Here is a 20,212-nt window from a genome sequence, read left to right as displayed (position 1 = left end):
CAATAATGTAGAGCCAAATAATTGAATGGATTAACATTTTGAAATGAGATAACCATGATATATACATAGCTTGGACTATATCATCTGAAAATTTGGTCACTAATTTTCATCCATCAATCCATTATCATCAAAATAGTCCTCCTTCATTAGTATGATTTGGAGTGTAAACGAGTTGAGCTTTGGGCTAATTGAGCTTGAGCTTGTTGAGCTCGACGTTGAAAATTTGAATCCACGCTGAAGCTCGAGCTCACAAAAAAAAAAAAAAAAAAAAAAAAAAAAAAAAAAAAAAAAAAAAAAAAAAAAAAAAAAAAAAAAAAAACTCTTCAATTCTAAAGTTTTTCACTTTCCCAATCGAGCTTTTTGAGCTCGTGCTCAAGCTTGAGCTTTTCGAGCTGCAATCTGGTGAGCTAGAACTTGGCTTGACATTTTAGTTGAGCCGAGTCGAACTCGAGCTTTTACCTAGTCGAGCTCGAGTGGCTTGCGAGCGGTTTAGCTCAGCTGAAACCCCTGCATGATATACACACTAAAAAGCTTATGTATGAGTTTTAAGATAAAGTAACTGTCATTGAGATCTCTTATAAATATGAAGGTTTAACCTTTTATAATACCATATAATTTGTCTTAATAATAAATTTTTCCTAGGATTGAAGTGATTTGCAAGGCTTTCCATTAAAGAAATAGAATAAAAAGTTTCAGTAAAATTTCAAATACCAAGAAGAAAACACAAAATATGCTAGTTGCTGGCTAATGCTGATTACAACTACATAACCAAATATAATTAAGCAGGAGAAAAAATTAAACCAAAATAAAATTGAAAATCTGCAATCAATCTCTCTATATGGCTATTTATGTTTTTATTTATCTAATAAAGATCAATTTCTCCCCTAATAATTTGCCCATATGGGGTTCCAAGAGGTGGTGATAGTCTCGGTTATTTTGGTTTGGTAGGGGGGGGGTTTTGGTTTTGGTGTTCGACTCTCAAGAGTCTAAGAATCGTGTCCATTTGGTCTTTAAGCTCATTCATTTCTTCTTTAGCCTAAGGTTGGCAATTTCCATGGTAGAGGTGGTAAAGATGAGTGGTCTTGTTGAACATAATGTAATGCTAAGTGTATGGGAAAGTGTTTGGGATGGTTTGGTAATGGGTTTAAGGTCGTTTTTTAGGTCTATGGTACTGTTTAGGTAGTGTTTGTGATGGATTGTAGATACAGTCTAATTCGAGGAAGAGAAACCTCAGAGAATAGGAAGAAGAGAGTTTGAATATAAGTTAAACTTCTATTCCTTTTTTATAATAATGAATACAAATTCAACTTAAATGAAATTGCAGTTCTAGTTTTAAATAATACCAATCTACTTGAAAGCAACACGTAAATTAGTTGACCTATTGTTTAAGAGTATAATCTCTCATGGCACCAGGTGGTTGGCCTAGTTCTTGTCACTAGCTTTTTGCACGTTTCCATCATGGGGAAGACTTGTTGATTGCTTGGGCTGCAAGTTTGGAGAAGAGAACATGGTCAACTACGTGGGTAGTGGTATCAGTCCCCACCCTTGAAGTTTCACCTTGTCTCAAGGTGGAGGTCATCGACCTCGGGTAGGGAAGGAGTGGCAACGGTGAGAAGCTCTTCGTTGAACGGTTTCAGCAACGAAATGTGGAAAACAGGATGCAGTTGGAGGATGTCGACAGTTGTAGTTGTATATGGAGGTACCAATCAGTTCAATTATCAAACGGTCCAAAGTAGCACCTAGAGAGCGTGTTGTGGACGCGGTCAGCCAAGGAAGTTTGGCGATGAGGGCAAGCTTCAAAGTACCAAATCTCCAACAGCAAACTGATGGTTTTTCCTATTTTTGTTAGCTGATGTGTCATTTAGTCTTGGCGAGCTGCAAATTTTGATGAGTTGATGTAAAATGAGGGTTCTGTCAAAAAGGAAAGTGTTAGCGTCTAGGCTAGAGGAAGAGCCAGAAATTGAATCGATAATGGAAAGTGGCGGACGACTGTATAAGGCTTCGAATGGTGTCATACAAGCAGCCGAATGGAAACTAGAATTATACCAGTATTTAGCGAGGTGGAGGAAATGAAACCATTATTTTGGGTGGTCTATAGTAAAACACCGGAGCTATTGCTGCAAGCATCGATTCAGAACTTCAGTTTGGCCATCCGTCTGAGAATGATACACAATGCTATAAAGCAATTTAGAGCCCTATACGCCAGAAAAGGTTGGAAAATCGGATCACGATCTGTAACAATCATCTTTGGTATTCCGTGGAGCTTAACAATGTTTTGTAGGAATGCGTCAGCCACTTTGGAGGTAGTAAACCGTGGTGCCTAGGCAATGAAATGGGTATACTTAGTGAGTCTATCAACAACAACAAGGATGGATGTTTTGCTGGTGGACATCGGTAAGCCAATAATAAAGTCCATACTGATATCTTCCCAAACATGATCAGGAATTGAGAGTGGTTGGAGCAATGTGTTTTGATTGTGCGTTGGATATTTTGTCTATTGACAAATGAGGCACTCTTGAACCTATCTTTAGCCAACAAAAGACATGTGAAGCCAATAGAAATTGCGCTTGATACGAGCCAAAGTTGGAGTAAAACCGGAATGGCCACCAATATGGGAGGAATGCAGTTCTGAAAAAATGGCGGGAATATATAGGCGATCCTGAAAAAATAACAATCCATTAGCAATAGAATAGCTTGGAGGGGAGTTGCTACCATCTTGAATTTCTTTTATTAATGTTTGAACTTTTGGATCCGCTTGTAAACTGAGATGAAGTTGAGAAAGGAAGTTTGGCAAGTGACTTGAGAAAGCATTGTACACCGGTTCAGTTCGTCGAGAGAGTGTGTCAACCACACAATTTGCAGAGCCTAGTTTGTACTGAATCTTAAACTAAAAACCTAGGAGTTTTTGGAGATAACATTGTTGATCCAAAGTTTGAATGGACTGCGTAAGCAAGTGTTGTAACGCACGATGGTTAGTTCGGATGATGAACTCGTGACCCAACAAATAATGGCGCCATTTGTGAACAGACGCAGTAATGGCAGTCATCTCCCTTACATAAGTGGAAGAACTATGCATTTGGGAAGAGAAGACCTTGTTGTAGTGTGCAATGGGATAACCGTGTTGGGAGAAAACAACCCTTAAAGCAATGCCAGATGCATCAGTTTCCAAGATGAAAGGGGTAGTAAAATCTGACAGATGAAATACCAGAGTGGTTGTCAAAGCAAGTTTCAAGACATCAAAGGCGGTTGTGGCAGCTGGGGTCCAAAGGAATTTGTCCTTGCATAAGAGAGTCATCGAAGGAGCGGCTAAAGAGGTATACCCGCGAACGAAGTGACGGTAGTAACCAGCAAGGCCGAGAAAGCCACGAAAAGCACGAACAGTAATTGGAGTTGGCCAAGAAGTGATAGCATTAATTTTGTCAAGATCGACTTCCACACCTTGGGAGGTGATAAAATGGCCAAGATATTGGATTCGAGAAGTGGCGAATGTGCACTTAGAGAATTTGACTTGCAAGGAGTTTGTTCGGAGAAATTGCAATGCTTAACGAAGGTGTTGAAGATGGTCGATCCAAAAAGCATTGTATACTAAGATATCATCAAAGAAAACCAAGAAGAATTTTGTTAAGAATGGTTTGAATACGGAATTCATAGTGGCCTGAAAAGTGAAGGGGGCGTTTGAAAGCCCAAACAGCATGACGAGAAACTCAAAGTGGACATTGTGAGGGCGGAAGGATGACTTGGCGATGGAGTCAACGTGTAGTCTGATTTGATGAAAGTCGGAATAGAGATCCAACTTGGTGAAATATTTGGAACCACATAGTTCATCAAAAAGTTCATCCACAGTTGGGATAGGAAAGCGGTCTCTAATGGTAATTGCATTCAACGCAGGATAGTCAACAAAAAACGCTAGCCATAACACCGGTAAACTATACGGACTTGTACTTGGTTGAATGATACCATCTATGAACATAGAGGAGACAAGTTTATAAATTTCTTGTTTCTAAAAGTGTGGGTAACGATAAGGGTGAACGTTAACAGGAGTTGCGCCCGGTTGAGTGTGAATGCGATGATCTTGAGCACAAGATGGTGGAAGTCCTTTAGGTTCTACAAAGACGTCTTTAAATTCGCTCAAAAGATCAGCAATGTGTTAAAGGAGTGGAGGTTGCAAGGGTCGATCAAAAGGCTGGAAAGCAAGTGATAGCGGAAGTTTGCATATGTCGTCGCAATTGAGAGGGGGAGAGTTCGGTAACCGTTAGCTTGGGGCCATGTAAGGAGATGATCTAAGTGCCTTGGCAAAAGCTTAATGTCATGGAGGAGTAGTAAATCTGACGGGGCTTAAGCCATGTAACCAGTCAACACCCAAAACTACGTCAACACCATAGATGGGCAACACATATAGAGTGACATCAAACATGTGGCCAGATAAATTTAGTTGTATGAAACATTTCCCCAAGCAAAAGATGGTGTCACCATTACCCACCGTGACCAAAAAGGAAACGGAACTGTCAACAGGTAAGTGAAGGTAGTCAGTTATGCATGGCTGAATAAAGTTGTGAGTGGAGTCGCTATCAATGAGAATTTGGAGATGAGAATGCAAGAGTTGACTGGTAAGCCGAAGTGTCCATGGAGACTGTTGGTCAGCAAAAGCATGAAGTGAGATCTCAGGGGCAAGGGTGGTGTGATCATCAGGTCGTAAGTCTACGAAGTGCTCATCGAAAATAGTTAAGGCATCTGGATTACCATTACAAATCATGAGGAGGGGTGGACAATTGGTGCATTTATGGTTGCATGAGTATTTGTTATCACAATAAAAACATAATCCTTGCTCGCGATGTTGTTGCAAGAGATGTTGGTGGTAGGGTGGGAAGAAGAGGAGCGACAAGAGGAGAGTGTGAGGCAAGGGAGGGAGGCAAAAGATTGAACAATTTGCGGGAGTTAAGGAATCTCTCTTCTTGAAGTTTAGCGAGTGCCATGGCCTTGCGAATGGAAGTGGGCTCCAAGGCATGGACTTCGCATTGAATATTTGGGCAGAGACCTGCAATGAAGATGCTAAGAAGATATTGGTCAGGTAGATTTGGGAGTTTGTCGGAGTGGAGTTCAAAGTTAGAGATATATAATTAAACTAAGCTTTGTTAGTTGAATCTCGCCAAGGCTGCCATATGGTCGATGAAGGGAAAGTCTCCAAAACGAGTTTCCAACTCAGTAGTGAAGTGATCCCAAGTAAGAGGCGGGTTGCGGGAAGAAAACCATTGCCACCAAGCCAAAACTTGACTATCTAAATGGTAAGAGGCAATCTAGACATGGTCTTGAGGCGGTATCTGATGAAAGAGAAAAAATTGGGTGGCCTTGTGTAACCAAGGGGAAGGATCGACACCATCAAAAAGTGGAAAGTCGAGACAAAAGCGAGACGTTATGGCAAGAGTATGGTCTGAAGTAGTCCGGGAAGTATTTGGCGGTGGTGATTCGGAGGTGTTGTGGGGTTGCTGGGTCAAGGTGAGTTGCTGGAAAGTGAAGGCTAGGTGGGTGACTTGTTCAGAGAGAGAAGAGAATTGTGTTTGGAATTGACTTTGAAGGGAGTTAACTTGAGATTCCGTTTTGCCATGGAGTTCTAGAAAAGCTAATTTGAGCTCCTTGATTTCAAACATGTTCTGCTGCAGCTTATCATCAACAACTTTGGAATGGGTGCCTTCTGCCATTGTGGGAGAAAGACAACGAGAGCACCGATTTGATGGACTGTAGACATAGTCTCTAATTCGAGGAAGAGAAACCTCCGAGAATAGGAAGAAGGAGAGTTTGAATAAAAGTTAAACTTCTATTCCTTTATGATAATAATGAAATAATGAATACAAATTCAACTTAAATGAAATCATACAGTTCTAGTATTTAAATACTATCGATCTACTTGAAAGTAGCACGTAAATTAGTTGGCATATTGTTTAGGAGATATAATCTCTTATGCGCATAGGTGGTTGGCCTATTCTCTTGCTACTAGTTTCTTGCACGTTTCCATCATGGGAAGACTTGTTGAATGCTTGGGCTGCAAGTTCTTGGAGAAGAGAACGTGGTCAACTACGTGGGTAATGGTATCAGTTTGGGGTTAAAAATGGTGTAAAAGAACAACAAAAGCAACATTGACAATTCTGGAATTTTTTTTAACCAAACTAAATGTAAATCCAACAAAATGAAATGAAGAAAAGAAGAACTCACTCACAAACCCAAGCTCTAATACCACTTGATCCGTTTCTAACAGCTTAGAGTGAGTTTAAATACTTTAAACAACTTAACACAATAACAAACACTCAAATCGGTAGCAACTTCTCCTTATAGGACCTAAGTCGGCAACACAACAACAACACCAAGATGGAATTTTGGCCAGCACAAATAATAACACAAACATGCACACAAGAACAACTAAGCAATAACAACTCAATGCCAAATGATTCCAAGGCCTAAAGGAAACCTGTAGCCAAGGAGATCCACCACCAACCCTTAGCAAGATTGGATAAAGGAAGAACAATACTCGCTCAAGAGTCAAGTTTTCATTCACAAGTCTAGCTATTACAATGGAGAGGCTGGCCTTTTAAATGATCTTACCAAAGTTTCCCTAGCAAGCATTAATCTTGGGCGTACATGTAGCATGCACTTAGTCAAAGCAAAATCCAAGGCATACAAAATGAAATTGACTAAGATTTGAATTGATCTACACACGGGTCCCAACATGGGGAAAAAGAAAATATAAAATTACATTTTTTTTTTATTAGCTAAAACACAAAAACATAAAACTTCCTCTAAATAGAAAGCACTTGGAGCCACCAATGCCTTGTATCCTTGTTTTTGCCAAAACAAGTAATGTTTGTAGCCACCCATGTGTCTCCTTGTTCCCTTGCATTTAATGCTCCCCACATGATTCTTTGATTACTCCTTGGTAGACCTAGCAAACGGGCGGGTCGGGCGGGTATGGACTGGGTAGCAACGGGTTACGGGTGAAACGAGTACGGGTTCGCAGGTAGAATTTTCTGACGGATTGATATATACATGACCCGTACCTGCCCGTGCGGGTACGGGTCACCCGTGGAAAATGACATTTTTTTTATTTTCCATATTTTTGTTATTTTTCATCTCCTCAACTCGTCAAAGCATCAAAAGTTTGATTTTCTAAAATCTGTATACCTTGAAGTTTAATTATGGTCACTATTAATGACAATTATTTGCTCCTGGGCCCAAACGTTGATAGTACTGCATTATAGTTTTTTTATTTTCTTATTTTTTTTTATAAAAATTATTGCTAAAAATTAATATTATGAAGGTATTTTATGAAAGGACTATCACGTGCCCTATAAAACCAGACATGGAATTGACATAAAATAAAGATTTCATTTAGAGAGGAAACCAATATTCTATGATTTCTTAAAGGAAACTTAAGACCTCTAGTAAAATATCCATTTTTTTTTTCTGATTTTAATTCACTGATTGCTTTTATTCTAGCTAAAGTATGACCTGCTGCTGCCGTGCTACTACTGCCATGAGAGAAGAGAGTTCATTGCTGTGCTGCTGCTGCTGCCGTGAGAGAAGTGAGAGAGTGAGGGAGTGGAGCTGCTGTGAGAGGAGTGGGAGCTACGTTTTTTGTTTTTTTCAGTGAAAAGTTTTCACTTAGATTAGGGTTTTCAGTTTTGGTTTTGTTTTCCTTACTTTTTACTTTTTAAAACATTTAAATTTTTTTTTTATTATTTCAAATTGCGGGTTAGCGGGTACTCGCAGGTATTACCCGGTCCACTCGCAAATTTCACGGACGAGTCGAGTACGGGTCAAATTTTCATGGGTAGACTTATGCGTGACCCGTACCCGCCTGTTGGGTATGGGTACCCGTTTACCCGTGAGTACGGGTGGGTGTTTGCCAGGTCTACTCCTTGGAATATTCTTGGATGCCTTGGTCATTTTGGTGGGAATAATCCCAAGTGATGAGATTATATCAAAAAAAGGGGAGTTGGACTCAAATAATGGATTGGACTCATCTTGGGCCATTTGAACTCACCTTGAATCATCTTACTTCCTTGGGCCGAACTCTCACTAAGGTTTTGCAACAATGAATCTCCTTGGGCCGAATTGTTCCCAATACCTTGAATAGTTTCTTCTATGGGCTTCACTTGATTTCCATGAAGATTATTGATGAACTTTACAAGTGAATTCTTATCCCGTAGTATGATAATATACTAAAAAACTTATGTTTGAGTTTTAAGATAAAGTAAATGTCATTGATAACTCTTATAAATATGAAGGTTTAACCATTTTAGGTTACCATATAATTTGTCTTAATTAATAAAATTTCTCCAAGGATTGAAGTGATTCGTGAGGCTTTTCATTAAAGAAATAGAAATAAAAAGTTCCAGTAAAATTTATTTCAAATAGCAAGAAGAAAACACAAAATATGTTGCTGTCTAATGCATGATTACAACTACATAAGCAAATTATAATTAAGTCGGGAGAAAAAACAAACCAAATAAAATTGAAAATCTTCGATCAATCTTTCTGTATGGCGATGTATTAGTTTTTGTATAGGCAAAAAATCATCTTGGGCCTGATGAGGCCCAATAATAAAATAAACATGTCACAACCCAAGATCTTAGCCTAATTCCGGTTGGGCCTACTTAAAATCATCTTGAGAATTGTCCACTCTATGAGTTGGGCTATCCTACGAGTTAAGCTAAACTGGGTTTCGACCTATTAGCCTACAATAGTCCATAAATAGGAAATCAAAATCTCATTCTATTTCCTCTTCTGCTAAGATCATGAATCTTACTGAAACTAGTAAACCTAATTTGATAAGGACAGGAAATTATCTTTCTTTCCTGATAGTGATTATCTCCCAGATTATGACTCTTACTATTCCAAAGGCAAGTAAATCAAATATTTTCTTATTCACTAAACTTCTATCATTATGAACTCAAAGTCTCACTAGGATTCAAAGATCCTATGACTACTATATAAACAAAGGACTGCCCTCTCATAAGGGATCCATGATCCAATATTCAATCTCCACACTCAAAATCACCTACTTACTCCCAAGTTCTTGCTCCTGAGAATTCTACACCTTCATTATGGTCCTGGCCTCCGCAAAGCTCCCGATAATCCTTCTTTTCCTTAATTCTTATTAAATCACCTCTTTCAGTCTTGCTAACTTGAGCATCAGAGTGCCTATGGCAAACACCAACCTCGTTGTTTTCTGTAAGCTTCACGCTTGTCTCTTCATGTGTGCATGTTTAGTGGATTGTCAGTGGCCTCAATCTCACGAGATCAGACCCTGTTTTTGTAATGGTAGATTTTTTGCATCTACAAATATTATTTAATTTTAAAACTACTCAAATTAACAAAGATGTTCATCATAATCTTATTTTCTGGGATTCGATGTTTCTTCCTCTTCCAATGAACACAACAACAATAACCAGACAATGAAGAGAAAGAGAACAACAGGTCGGCTATAGCCCACATTCTCAAGGATCTGAACCCCAACCTTGCATGAATTGCGGTCATATCATAATGTCGCTTGCTCCCTAAATTTGAATTGCGGTCATGCATGGCTGCAACCCACTATTCTATTAGATTACCACTTTACCTCAAAGGTAAAATTATTAGGTAAGTGTTTAACATTAATATATAATTTCAATAGACTGTTTCACATGAGATTTGGATTTATTTATTACAGAAGCTTAGACCAATAAATAAGAGTTCATATATTAGTAATGCTAATAGATATTCTAATATGAAAATAAATAAGAGTTCATATATTAGTAATGCTAATAGATATTCTAATATGAAATTTGGATGTTATTTTTTATCAAACTGAAATGTGGGAATCCGGACTTGAAACGTTTGATTTTAAAACCATTTAAGCTAATAGATAAAAGCTCAAAATTAATATTTAAGTCCAATTAGTCCCCGTCATGAAACTTGAATTTATCTTTTATCTAGTTAAAATGTGTAGATTTGAACTTGTGAACATGTCAATCATACCAAGGTTATGAAAACCGACCCGACACATGACCCAGTCAAGCGATCAGGTCCTAGGTTGATCAGTCCGACCCACAAATAACAATATTTAAAAAAATATAAATTTGCTCTAAAAATTAGCTTTAAAAATTTAATATAATGCAAAAATACCCCTAAAAATTAATGAGTCCCTAAAAGTTTAATATATTGCAAAAATGACCCAAAATAATAATTACTCCCTGAAGTTTGAAATCCTGCGAAAACACCCCTAAAGCATTACTATTCACTCCCTACAGATTTAAAATCTAGAAAAACCCCCATGAAATAGTAGTGGAACCTGAACCTGATCGGAGAGGCTGGTGGGTCCCCGTCCAACCGGTCCGGTTTTCAGAACCTTGCTGTTCATACTCAAAACCCGCACTCAATTGGTGGTCTGCAGAGGTCCAACTAAAAACACACCAGAACCAAAATTTAAAACACAATGATATATAACGAAGAAAATAAGTGAACTTTTTAAAAATTCTTAGCCTGGGCTCATTTGATTAAAATTTTACTGGAAGATAATACTTTTAACGCGTAAATATAAACTAGTTAACATGTATCCTCAAAATTATATATTTTTTGTCATCTCTAATGAAATAAAATTTGGTTATACAAAGAATCCCTACATCTGTCCAACACTTGAATAGGCTGAGACAAAATCTAAAACAATTCATGGAAATAGTTTCCCTTAAATCAACTCTTGAACAGAAAATTAAATTTCAATAGTAGGGACTATATCTAACGTACTTATGCTCATATTTATAGATCTTCCTAATGCAACAACCAAGAGAGAACATCACGATCACAATGGCCAACAAACAGATATTGAATACACCCAAAAGTCTCCATTCTTGCCTAATTTCTGCAAGAATTCCTCCCTTGCATGACTTGCAATCGTAGCAAAGCGTCTGCTGGTGGTTACTAAAGGTGGTGCAGTCACTGTCTGGCATTGCTGGACCTTTTTCTGGCATCACCCAGAATGTCGAGTTCTTAATTTTTAATCCACAATACGTTGGTGGCTTGCAGCAGCCCGACTGAAATTATTGGATAGAAGAAATTCTTTTCAGATTATCACCATAAAATATGCAAAAACATTTTAAACAAAAGATCCTATAAACAAAGTAGAAAATAAGAAAAAAAAATTACCTGCGTTAAAGACCAATCCTTGATATTTGCATCATTAAGATCGTTGCACACCTTTGCATCGATCAAACAGGCCTTTATCTGTTCCCAATTTCTTCCACTAACTTGATTTTGCAGCCATTGAGAGTAATCCTGAACACGGTTTGGGGATACTCTCTTACCCACAACCTTATTCGTAACAAGAAGTACAAAAATTGTGAAAACTAGAAGCCCTATTATCACAAAGAACATCACAAGCAAATACAAAAACAGCACACCATTGGCCCTACAACATGAGCCAATCAACCCTAGCAACGACACAAGCAGTAAGACAAGACCCGTTATCAGTAGCGGAACTTCTAGGGCTTTCTGGCAAATTGTGCCGCCGTTAAATTGAGCATAAGCCGCAGAAGAGATGGAAACGAAACCTAATAGAAGAGAAAAGCAATTTAAGGCTATGAACATAAAGCTGCTTAAGCGAGCCATTGTATTGTTATTGTTTCTTAATTTAATTTGTTTTTCTTGAAGTGAATTTACTGGTTTTTATGGAGATTAAATGAATGAGGAATATTGGATTTCGCTGTTTAAATGAAAGGAAAACTAAGAAAGAAAGGGTGTACCTTTCCTTTTTCTTCTGGATTCGTAACTGCTTTTCGGGATATCTTAGCTTAAGAAAGATAATGAAAGTTGGTAACTTTTGTCGTTAGTTATCCAGATACTGCAAATGATTAGTTTTGTTGTTATGACAGAAAGATTTTTATATGTCAATATTTAACAAAGATCCAATTATATAAAAATCATTAATTATTTAAAATGACAATTTATCATGAACAATAAATGATTATTATTATTGTTAGAGTAAACGACTTTTTCCCACCCAAACGTTTATATTCTATTAATATCTAAAATATATTTTACTTTCTCAGTTGGTATTCGACAAGTTATCAAAAGCTAGGGTAAAAGGGTTTTTGTAGTACGGAGGTCGATGGATTGAATGTTGGTGACCGATTGAATATTCGATGTCGGAATCAACCAAAAATTAGCTAAGAATAGGAAAGTCTAACTTTGTGATTACCGACGATCGACGAGAAATTAAGTGTTGGAGTGAGAGGAGTTTTGTATAAAGGATACCGGATGTCAAATGGTGGTGAGTAGTAACAGAATATTAACTTTGACTAAAAAAATGGTGTTTTAAAACTTTCTAGATGGGAAAGCTCATTAAGGCAAACCTTAGGTGGTAAAAAGTCGTTTATTCTTATTATTATTATTATATTCTTTTTTTTAAGAATCTGTTAATATATAACAATAATAAACAAAAACTTATCTTCCCATATTAATGATATTTCTAAAAAAAAAAATTATTATTATTATATTCTTTTTTTAAAGAATCTGCTAATATATAACAATAATAAACAAAAACTTATCTTCCCATATTAATGATATTTCTTAAAAAAAATAAATAAATAAATAAAGATAGTCCGTCGCTCGTAATTTTTCTAATATAAGGCTACTAGTTTTCAACCGAAAACGGTTTTATCTTACCACAAATTGGTGACTACCGTTTTACTTCTGTTTGGATTTGAAGGTTCGGTTTTGTTACTTTTGTAGACAGTACTCCACTGGTTTTTGGTGTACTATTGGGCTGCTAATACCAACTCAATACAGTTTTAATCACGGCAAGGGCCAAGGGTGGAACACAGAGTGGGCTAGGCCCAGCTGTATCCCGCTTAGATTTTTGAAAAAAAAAAAATTCTAAAGTTTTACCAAATACCCCTTACACTTTTAATATATTAATATATCCTAAAATATTGAAAAGGTTACACCACAACCCTTAAGTTTTCTTTCATCTTTCTTCAGTTTCTGCATGATTTTTTTTTTTTTTTTTTTTTTCTCTTTTCTCCTAATTCTCTCTCTCTAATTCTAAAACAATATTTTTTTCACATAAAAGTCAAATTTTGATTTGTGTATTTTATTAAATTTCTTTCTAAAAGACCAAACAGTATGTATTATTAAGATAATTATCTAAATTTAAATAATATTTTAGTATTGTTTTAAGTTTAATTATATAGCATGGTTTAGACTGATCTTTTTGTTTTGTTTTTGAGATATGAAATAATAATGTTTGATTTTATTATATTTGAGAAATGAAGTTATTAGATTCTATTTCATTGATGATTAATTATATTGAGATGTGTTTAAATAACTTTGATAATCAAATACTTGTGAAAATTAGTTTAGAATATTGAATTAGTAGCGGAGTTGAAAAGTTTGATTAAATATGTCAAAATAATGTAAAGGCAAGTAATTGAAAGGATAAATATTTTTAAATGAGAGCTCACCCTCGACCGGTAGTTTCAGGGTTCCGGTGGATTAATTGAGATGTACATAAGCTAGCTTAGATACCCTCGGTTATATATATATATAAGGTAACTAAGATATCTAGGCCCATATTACAATCTGTCTAATCCTTAGGGTCACGGAACACCTTACAAGCCCAATAGACCAAAATAATTGCACAAATTATGTGATAGGCACCTCCCATGCAGCTCGAATACAAAACCCTCTAAGTATAGTAAATACTACTGATCACAAAGGGAGAGGTTAGTTTATAATATTGAATTAGTTGCCGATCTAAAAAGTTTGATTAAAGTTGTCATAATAATTTAAAGCCAAGTAATTGAAAGGATTAATATTTTGAGACGAGTTAATTATCATAATATATATACTCTCTAGGATATATACCATTTGATTCGGGGGGGCTTTTCATTAAAGAAATAAAAATAAAAAGGTTGTGTAAATTATATTTCAAATAGGAATAAGAAAACACTAAACAGGCAAATTCATTAATTAAGTCAGGAGAATTTTTTTTTCCATCAATCGTCTATATCGCAATGCATGAATGTTAATGTAATTCTAAAGTTTCTTTTTTCCAATGAAAACAGCAATGCTAACCAGGCGCTGAAGAGAAAGAGAACAAGAACTAGGTTGACTATAGCCCAAATTCTCAAGTCTTTTCTGGCATATTTAAGAATACCAGCCTTGCACGAATCGCAGTTATAACATAACGTCTTTTGCTCATTCCTCCAATTGAAGCAGTCGCTGTCATACACCGCCGCGCCTGACGCCGTTGCCGTCCAGAATGTGGCGTTCACATACTCAAACCTGCACCCAATCGGTGGTTTGCAACAACCCGACTGAAACAACACCAAAATCAAAATTTTAATACACATAATGATACATATAATTATTCTCTACTATGAACATCCAGAAATTTTGTCCTTCACTGCACAAATTCCGCAATCAAAAGTCAGCGACTAAACGCTCACTGATCTGTGTATTAAAAAAATTTGAGACTTTTACGTTTAAGAATTTTCAATAATATATAATAAATAGGAGATGGCAATATGAGAAAATTTATAGAATTTTTTTACCTCTATACGAGACAAATTTTTCATATAAAAATCAGCGGCCGTCTGAAGTTTACTGTCCCCAGCAAGATTGGTGCACGCCTGAGTTCTAATTACGCAAGAAAAGAAGATGTCATGCCAGTCAGACTTGTCATTCATGTACATGTTTTTTAAAAAATTTGAATAATCCCCGAGATGCTGTTCTTTAGACCCCAACTCCGGTGAAGCTTTGGTCACCGGAGCATGCGTGATAGGAATTAAATAAACAAGGAAGATGGCAAAGGAAACAATGTAGAGGAACAACAAAATCAAGTAAACAATGGAGTTGATGGTTGAGAAAGGTGAACAGAATCCCAGAAAAGCCACTACAATTAGGAAGAAACTCGTAATAAGTAACGGGGTAGCAAGAGAGAATCTGCAGCCCTTGCCACCATGCAGGAAAAAATATAGAGACAAGGCGAAAGAGACAGTAGAAAGAATGATGGAGCAGCAGGTGATTAAGCTCTCAATGGAGCTGTTAAGACTGACCATTGCGCTGAAAAATTAATGAAGAGAGCTCAGAGGTAGCTAGCGGCGATTTGTTTGGTGGCTGAGGTGGCTTTTATAGGGAAGCAAATTAATTAAAGAACCAAAAATGGAACTTGTAAACATAATTCACAGGAGAAAAAAAAGGTAATTGTGTGCAGCGGTTAATTACTGAATGGGGCTGTTTAGGGAATTGACGGGGATGAAATAGGATCATAAAATCTAGCCTGTTTAATAGATTATTTGAAAAATGTTATTCTGAACAATTATTTTAAATTGAGTTGAGTTAGACTAAATCGAATAGGATAAGATTTTAAGAATACGTTTAGTATAATATCTGAAAATTATATCAGAGTTGGATAAAATGCTGAATAATTGTTTGGTACATTTTTAGAAACATTTTCTGAAAATATTTAGATTATTTTAATCCCCTATATTTGTTAATTTAGCTAAACACCCCTCACAATAAAACTTTAAAAATTAATAAAAACACCCCAACCATCAAATGGGACAATCGGCCACCACCGCTGGACGGCAGCCAGCAGTCGTAAGAATGGTGCACGACTAGCTGGATTTGGCCGGTCGTGCACCAATATAACATTTTCCAACCAAATCCATCGTAGATTTGGTCGAAAATGGCCAAAACCTGGCCGTCAATGATGGCCAAATAGATTTGGCCGTTAACAGCCAAATTTGGTCGTCAACGGTCAGATCTCTGACTGTAGATCTAACTGGAAACCGCCAGATCGGCATACGACCGGTCGTGCATCATTTTGACGCCGACAGTGACCATCGGCAGTAACGACGGTAGTCGATGGTGGTTGCTGGCAGGCGGTGGTGGTCTTGGGTGGATTAATTTTCAATAGAAAAAATCTTATTTGATTTAGATTAATTTTCAGAATAATGATCCCAATAAGTAAACAAACATATATTCTGTTTTTTTATTCAAATAGGATAACAGAAAAATAATTCAAAAGAGTGAAACAAACAGGGGCTTAAAGGTTTGACTATTTTGCATAGATTTTTCACGAAAAAAAAAGTTTTAGAATTTTTGTCTTTCTTTACATTTAACTTTTTTTCACCTTGCTGCATGCTCCCACTTAGGGGCTTAGCCAGAAATGAAATGTAGGGGGTTAAAGTTGGAAGAATAATATAATTTTAAATTAAAATAAACACAAATTGAAGAAAAAAGAGGTTTGTCGACTTAATAAGTGGGACAAAACTATATTTGTGTGGATAAAAAATTAAAAATTTAGGAAAAATTTGAAACCTAGGTTGTTGAATTAGTTATGAGTAATAGAGAAAGAACTTGTCTAGGAAGTAGAGAACGAGGGGTTTACTTTTGACCATGCAAAAAGAAAAATGAGGATTTAACTTATTTGACGGATTAGAGATTTTTTTTTTTAATTTACTTTTCATTTAGGGATAAATTTGTAAAACTTGTCCAAAAAACTTAAAACGTAAGGAGGGTATAAATCCAGTCGATCGTGCATCATTCCAGTGACTTCCGGCCACCGTCCGGTAATGGTGGCCAACTACCGGCAAAAAGTTGGGTGGATGGGGGTCTTTTTGTTAATATTAAAACTTTTATTTAAAAAGGTAATTGTTAAATAGTTTTAGTTGAATAGAATATGAATGGATTTTGAAGAATATTAAAACAAACACATTTTTTATTTTTTAGGATAAGATAATGGAATAGGATAGGGTGAGAGTAGTGTACCAAACGAAACCAAATATTTTTTAGGTAACTAAGGTATCTAGGCCCATATTGAAGTCTGCCTAATCCTCAAAGCCACGGAACACCCTACAACCTTAATGAACCAAGGTAATTGCTCAAATTATGTGATGGGTATCTCTCTTGCGACTCAAACACAAGACCCCCTAGATATAGCTAATCTTAATAGCCAAAGGGTTTGTCATTCGGTCACAGGCGAAGAGGTTAGTTTAGAATATTGAATTAGTTGCGGATTTGAAAATTTTGATTAAAGATGTCAAAATAACGTAAAGCCAAGTAATTGAAAGGATTAATATTTTGAGATGAGTTAATTATCGTAATATATACTTCCTAGGATACAATTTGATTCTGGGAGCTTTTCATTAAAGAAATAAAAATAAAAAGGTTCTGTAAATTATATTTCAAATAGGAAGAAGAAAACACTAAACAGGCAAATTCATTAACTAAGTCAGGAGAATTTTTTTTCCATCAATCGTCTATATCGCAATGCATTAATGTTAATGTAATTCTAAAGTTTCTTCTTCTTCTCCCAATGAAAACAGCAATGCTAACCAGGCGCTGAAGAGAAAGAGAACAAGAACTAGGTTGACTATAGCCCAAATTCTCAAGTCTTTTCTGGCATATTCAAGAACCCCAGCCTTGCACGAATCGCAGTTATAACATAACGTCTTTTGCTCATTCCTCCAATTGAAGCAGTCGCTGTCATACACCGCCGCGCCTGACGCTGGTGCTGTCCAGAATGTGGCGTTCACATAATCAAACCTGCACTCAATCGGTGGTCTGCAACAACCCGACTGAAACAACACCAAAATCAAAATTTTAATACACATAATGATACATAGGGGGGTTTGGTTCAAGGAATGTTAGATTACTTGGAATGTTGGATTACTGGAAAATTAGATTATCTTGAAGATTACTAGGAATCTTTAGAAAAATGTGTTTGGTTAATTGATGGGTATATTATATTAATATGTTTGGTTGGGAGGACTAAATTGGTGGGTATGTTATTTAAATTATTGAATTATCCTATAATTAAATATTATTATTATATTATTTTTTAATACCGATTATTATTTGGATTATTATAACCCCCTGCATTTAAAAACTTAATAAAAACAACACTATAATAAAAGTTTGGAAAATCAACAAAGTACCATCACCAACCCAGCCACTGTCGGTCGCCAGCAACCTAACGATGCACGGAAGGCAGGAAATGGCCTCCGTCCGCCGTATGGCCATTTCTGGCCAGAGATCTAGCCGGAAATGGCCAAACGTGACAAATCTGGCAGTTGACGGCCAGAGATCTGTCGATCTGGCAGTCAACGACTAGATCGATGGCCGTTGACAACCAGATCTGGCACGATTTGGCCATTTTCGGCCAAATATCTAGCGAAAAATGGCCATATCGGCGTATGGAGGTCATTTTCGGCCTTTCGTGCGCCGTTCTGGCTGTAGCAACGGCTGGCCGCGACGATGGTTGTCGGCGGCAGGTGGCTTGGGTGAGCTGCAATTTGTTTTGAATTCAAGGGTAATTTTGTCAAAAAAGTTAATTAATTGCGGTGAAATTGTAAAAACCATATTCATGTAAATAAATTTTAAAAATAAGGGCATTATTGTCCTAAAGTTTTATTAATAAATGATAGAATTGTAACAAAACAAAAAAATTACCTTGGTAATCTTAGAATACTTAAAAAATAAAGGTAATCAGATTATGTCAAATATTACCAACAGTAACTACTATTGGTATTTGAATATTATTGAAATTTTATATTACTTGACAACCAATGGTGGTAATCAAATAATATAAGATAACATAATTCTAGTATTCTCACATTACCCCCAACCAAACACCCCCACAAAGTTATTCTCTAATATGAACATCTAGAAATTTAGTCGTTCACTTCACAAATTCTGCAATCAAAAGTCATTGACTAAACGCTCACGTCCGTATATTAAAAATATTTGAGTAAACTACTTTTTTCCAACCAAATAATGATTACCTATAGACTTTTAAAATACCACTTTATTACCCAAATTTAGATTCTGTTTCCAATTCTGACATCGTTGAGACCTCACACCATCACCATTCTCTTTCCCAATTATCACTCACCAAAACCCTTCAAACCTTACTTCCATCAACCCCGCCAATCGAGTGATTAAGGTTTACGCATCCGTCCCTCCCAAGTCAAATTCCAATTAATCTTAACCACCGAAATCTAATATTTCACCATCAAAAGACTCATCAACCTCCTCTTTTCAAAATCCCTAATAGTCTGGATCAAGTTTGCTTTCTGTTTGCCATTAAAATATAAATTTGGATAACAAAATTGTATTTTAAAAGTCCGTGAATGAGAATTAAAGTGTCATTAACATATTATTTGGGTGGGAAAAAGCCGTTAACTCAAAAAATTTAGATGCTTACGTTTAAGAATTTTCAATAACATATAATAAATAGGAGATGGCAATATGAGAAAGTTAATAGAATTTTTACCTCTATAGGAGACAAATTTTTCTTATAAAAAGCAGCGCCCGTCTGAAGTTTACTGTGCCCAGCAAGATTGGTGCACACCTGAGTTCTAATTACGCAAGAAATCAAGATATCATGCCAGTCAGACTCGTCATTCACGAACAGGTTTTTTAAAAAATTTGAATAATCCCCGAGATGCTGTTCTTTAGACCCCAACTCCGGTGAAGCTTTGGTCGCCGGAGCATGAGTGATAGGAATTAAATAAACAAGGAAGATGGCAAAGGAAACAATGGAGAAGAACAACAAAATCAAGTAAACAATGGAGTTGATGGTTGAGAAAGGTGAACAGAATCCCAGAAAAGCCACTGCAATTAGGAAGAAACTCGTAATAAGTAACGGGTTAGCAAGAGAGAATCTGCAGCCCTTGCCACCATGCAGGGAAAAATATAGAGACAAGGTGAAAGAGACAATAAAAAGAATGGTGGAGCAGAAGGTGATTAAGCACTCAATGGACTCGTTAAGGCGGACCATTGTGCTGAAAAATTAATGAAGAGAGCCCAGAGGTAGCTAGCGGTGATTTGTTTGGTGGGTGAGGTGGCTTTTTATAGGGAAGTAAATTAATTAACCTTATGGATTAAGGTCTACGAACACACCATTGTTGAGACTTGAGAGGGAAATAAAAGAGGAAACCAGAGTCTTCATTAATTAATTATAAGCTCTGTAAATTATAATCAAACAAAAGGAAAGAACCAGACATGGAGGCTCCGTTTGGTTCACTTTTTTACACTTTTTAGAAAAGTTTTGTGAAAAATGTTAAAAAAAGTTGAATTGTGCCGATATTACGATGTAAGATTTGAAAATTAATAAAAATATCCCCTATATTTATTTATTTACTAAACACCCTATAATAAAACATTAAAAGTTAACAAA

The 20,212-nt window shown here is 36.3% G+C and overlaps 1 protein-coding gene across 1 annotated transcript; it reads right to left on the bottom strand.

The window, feature by feature from the left end:
- Positions 1 to 17,312: 17,312 nt before the first annotated feature.
- Positions 17,313 to 19,813, bottom strand: LOC116135320 (tetraspanin-12-like). Its single transcript, XM_031421024.1, has 2 exons — positions 19,307 to 19,813; positions 17,313 to 17,609 (listed from the first exon to the last, which is right to left on the bottom strand). The coding sequence occupies exons 1-2, from the start codon at positions 19,811 to 19,813 to the stop codon at positions 17,313 to 17,315; spliced, it is 804 nt and encodes a 267-aa protein (XP_031276884.1).
- Positions 19,814 to 20,212: the final 399 nt, after the last annotated feature.

Source organism: Pistacia vera, unplaced genomic scaffold (assembly GCF_008641045.1).
Source record: "Pistacia vera cultivar Batoury unplaced genomic scaffold, PisVer_v2 Contig298, whole genome shotgun sequence".
NCBI classification, from domain to species: domain Eukaryota; kingdom Viridiplantae; phylum Streptophyta; class Magnoliopsida; order Sapindales; family Anacardiaceae; genus Pistacia; species Pistacia vera.
The sequence above is the reverse complement of the archived record's forward strand: the minus strand, read 5'-3'. Positions and strand labels throughout refer to the sequence as shown.

Bases quoted from the DNA above. Each gene is read 5' to 3' on its own strand.
- LOC116135320 (XM_031421024.1), bottom strand. From the start codon at position 19,813: ATGGTCCGCCTTAACGAGTCCATTGAGTGCTTAATCACCTTCTGCTCC. The intron at 17,610-19,306 runs GTAAAAATTCTA...GTGTTGTTTCAG, and splicing joins AAAATTTGTCTCCTATAGAG to TCGGGTTGTTGCAGACCACC.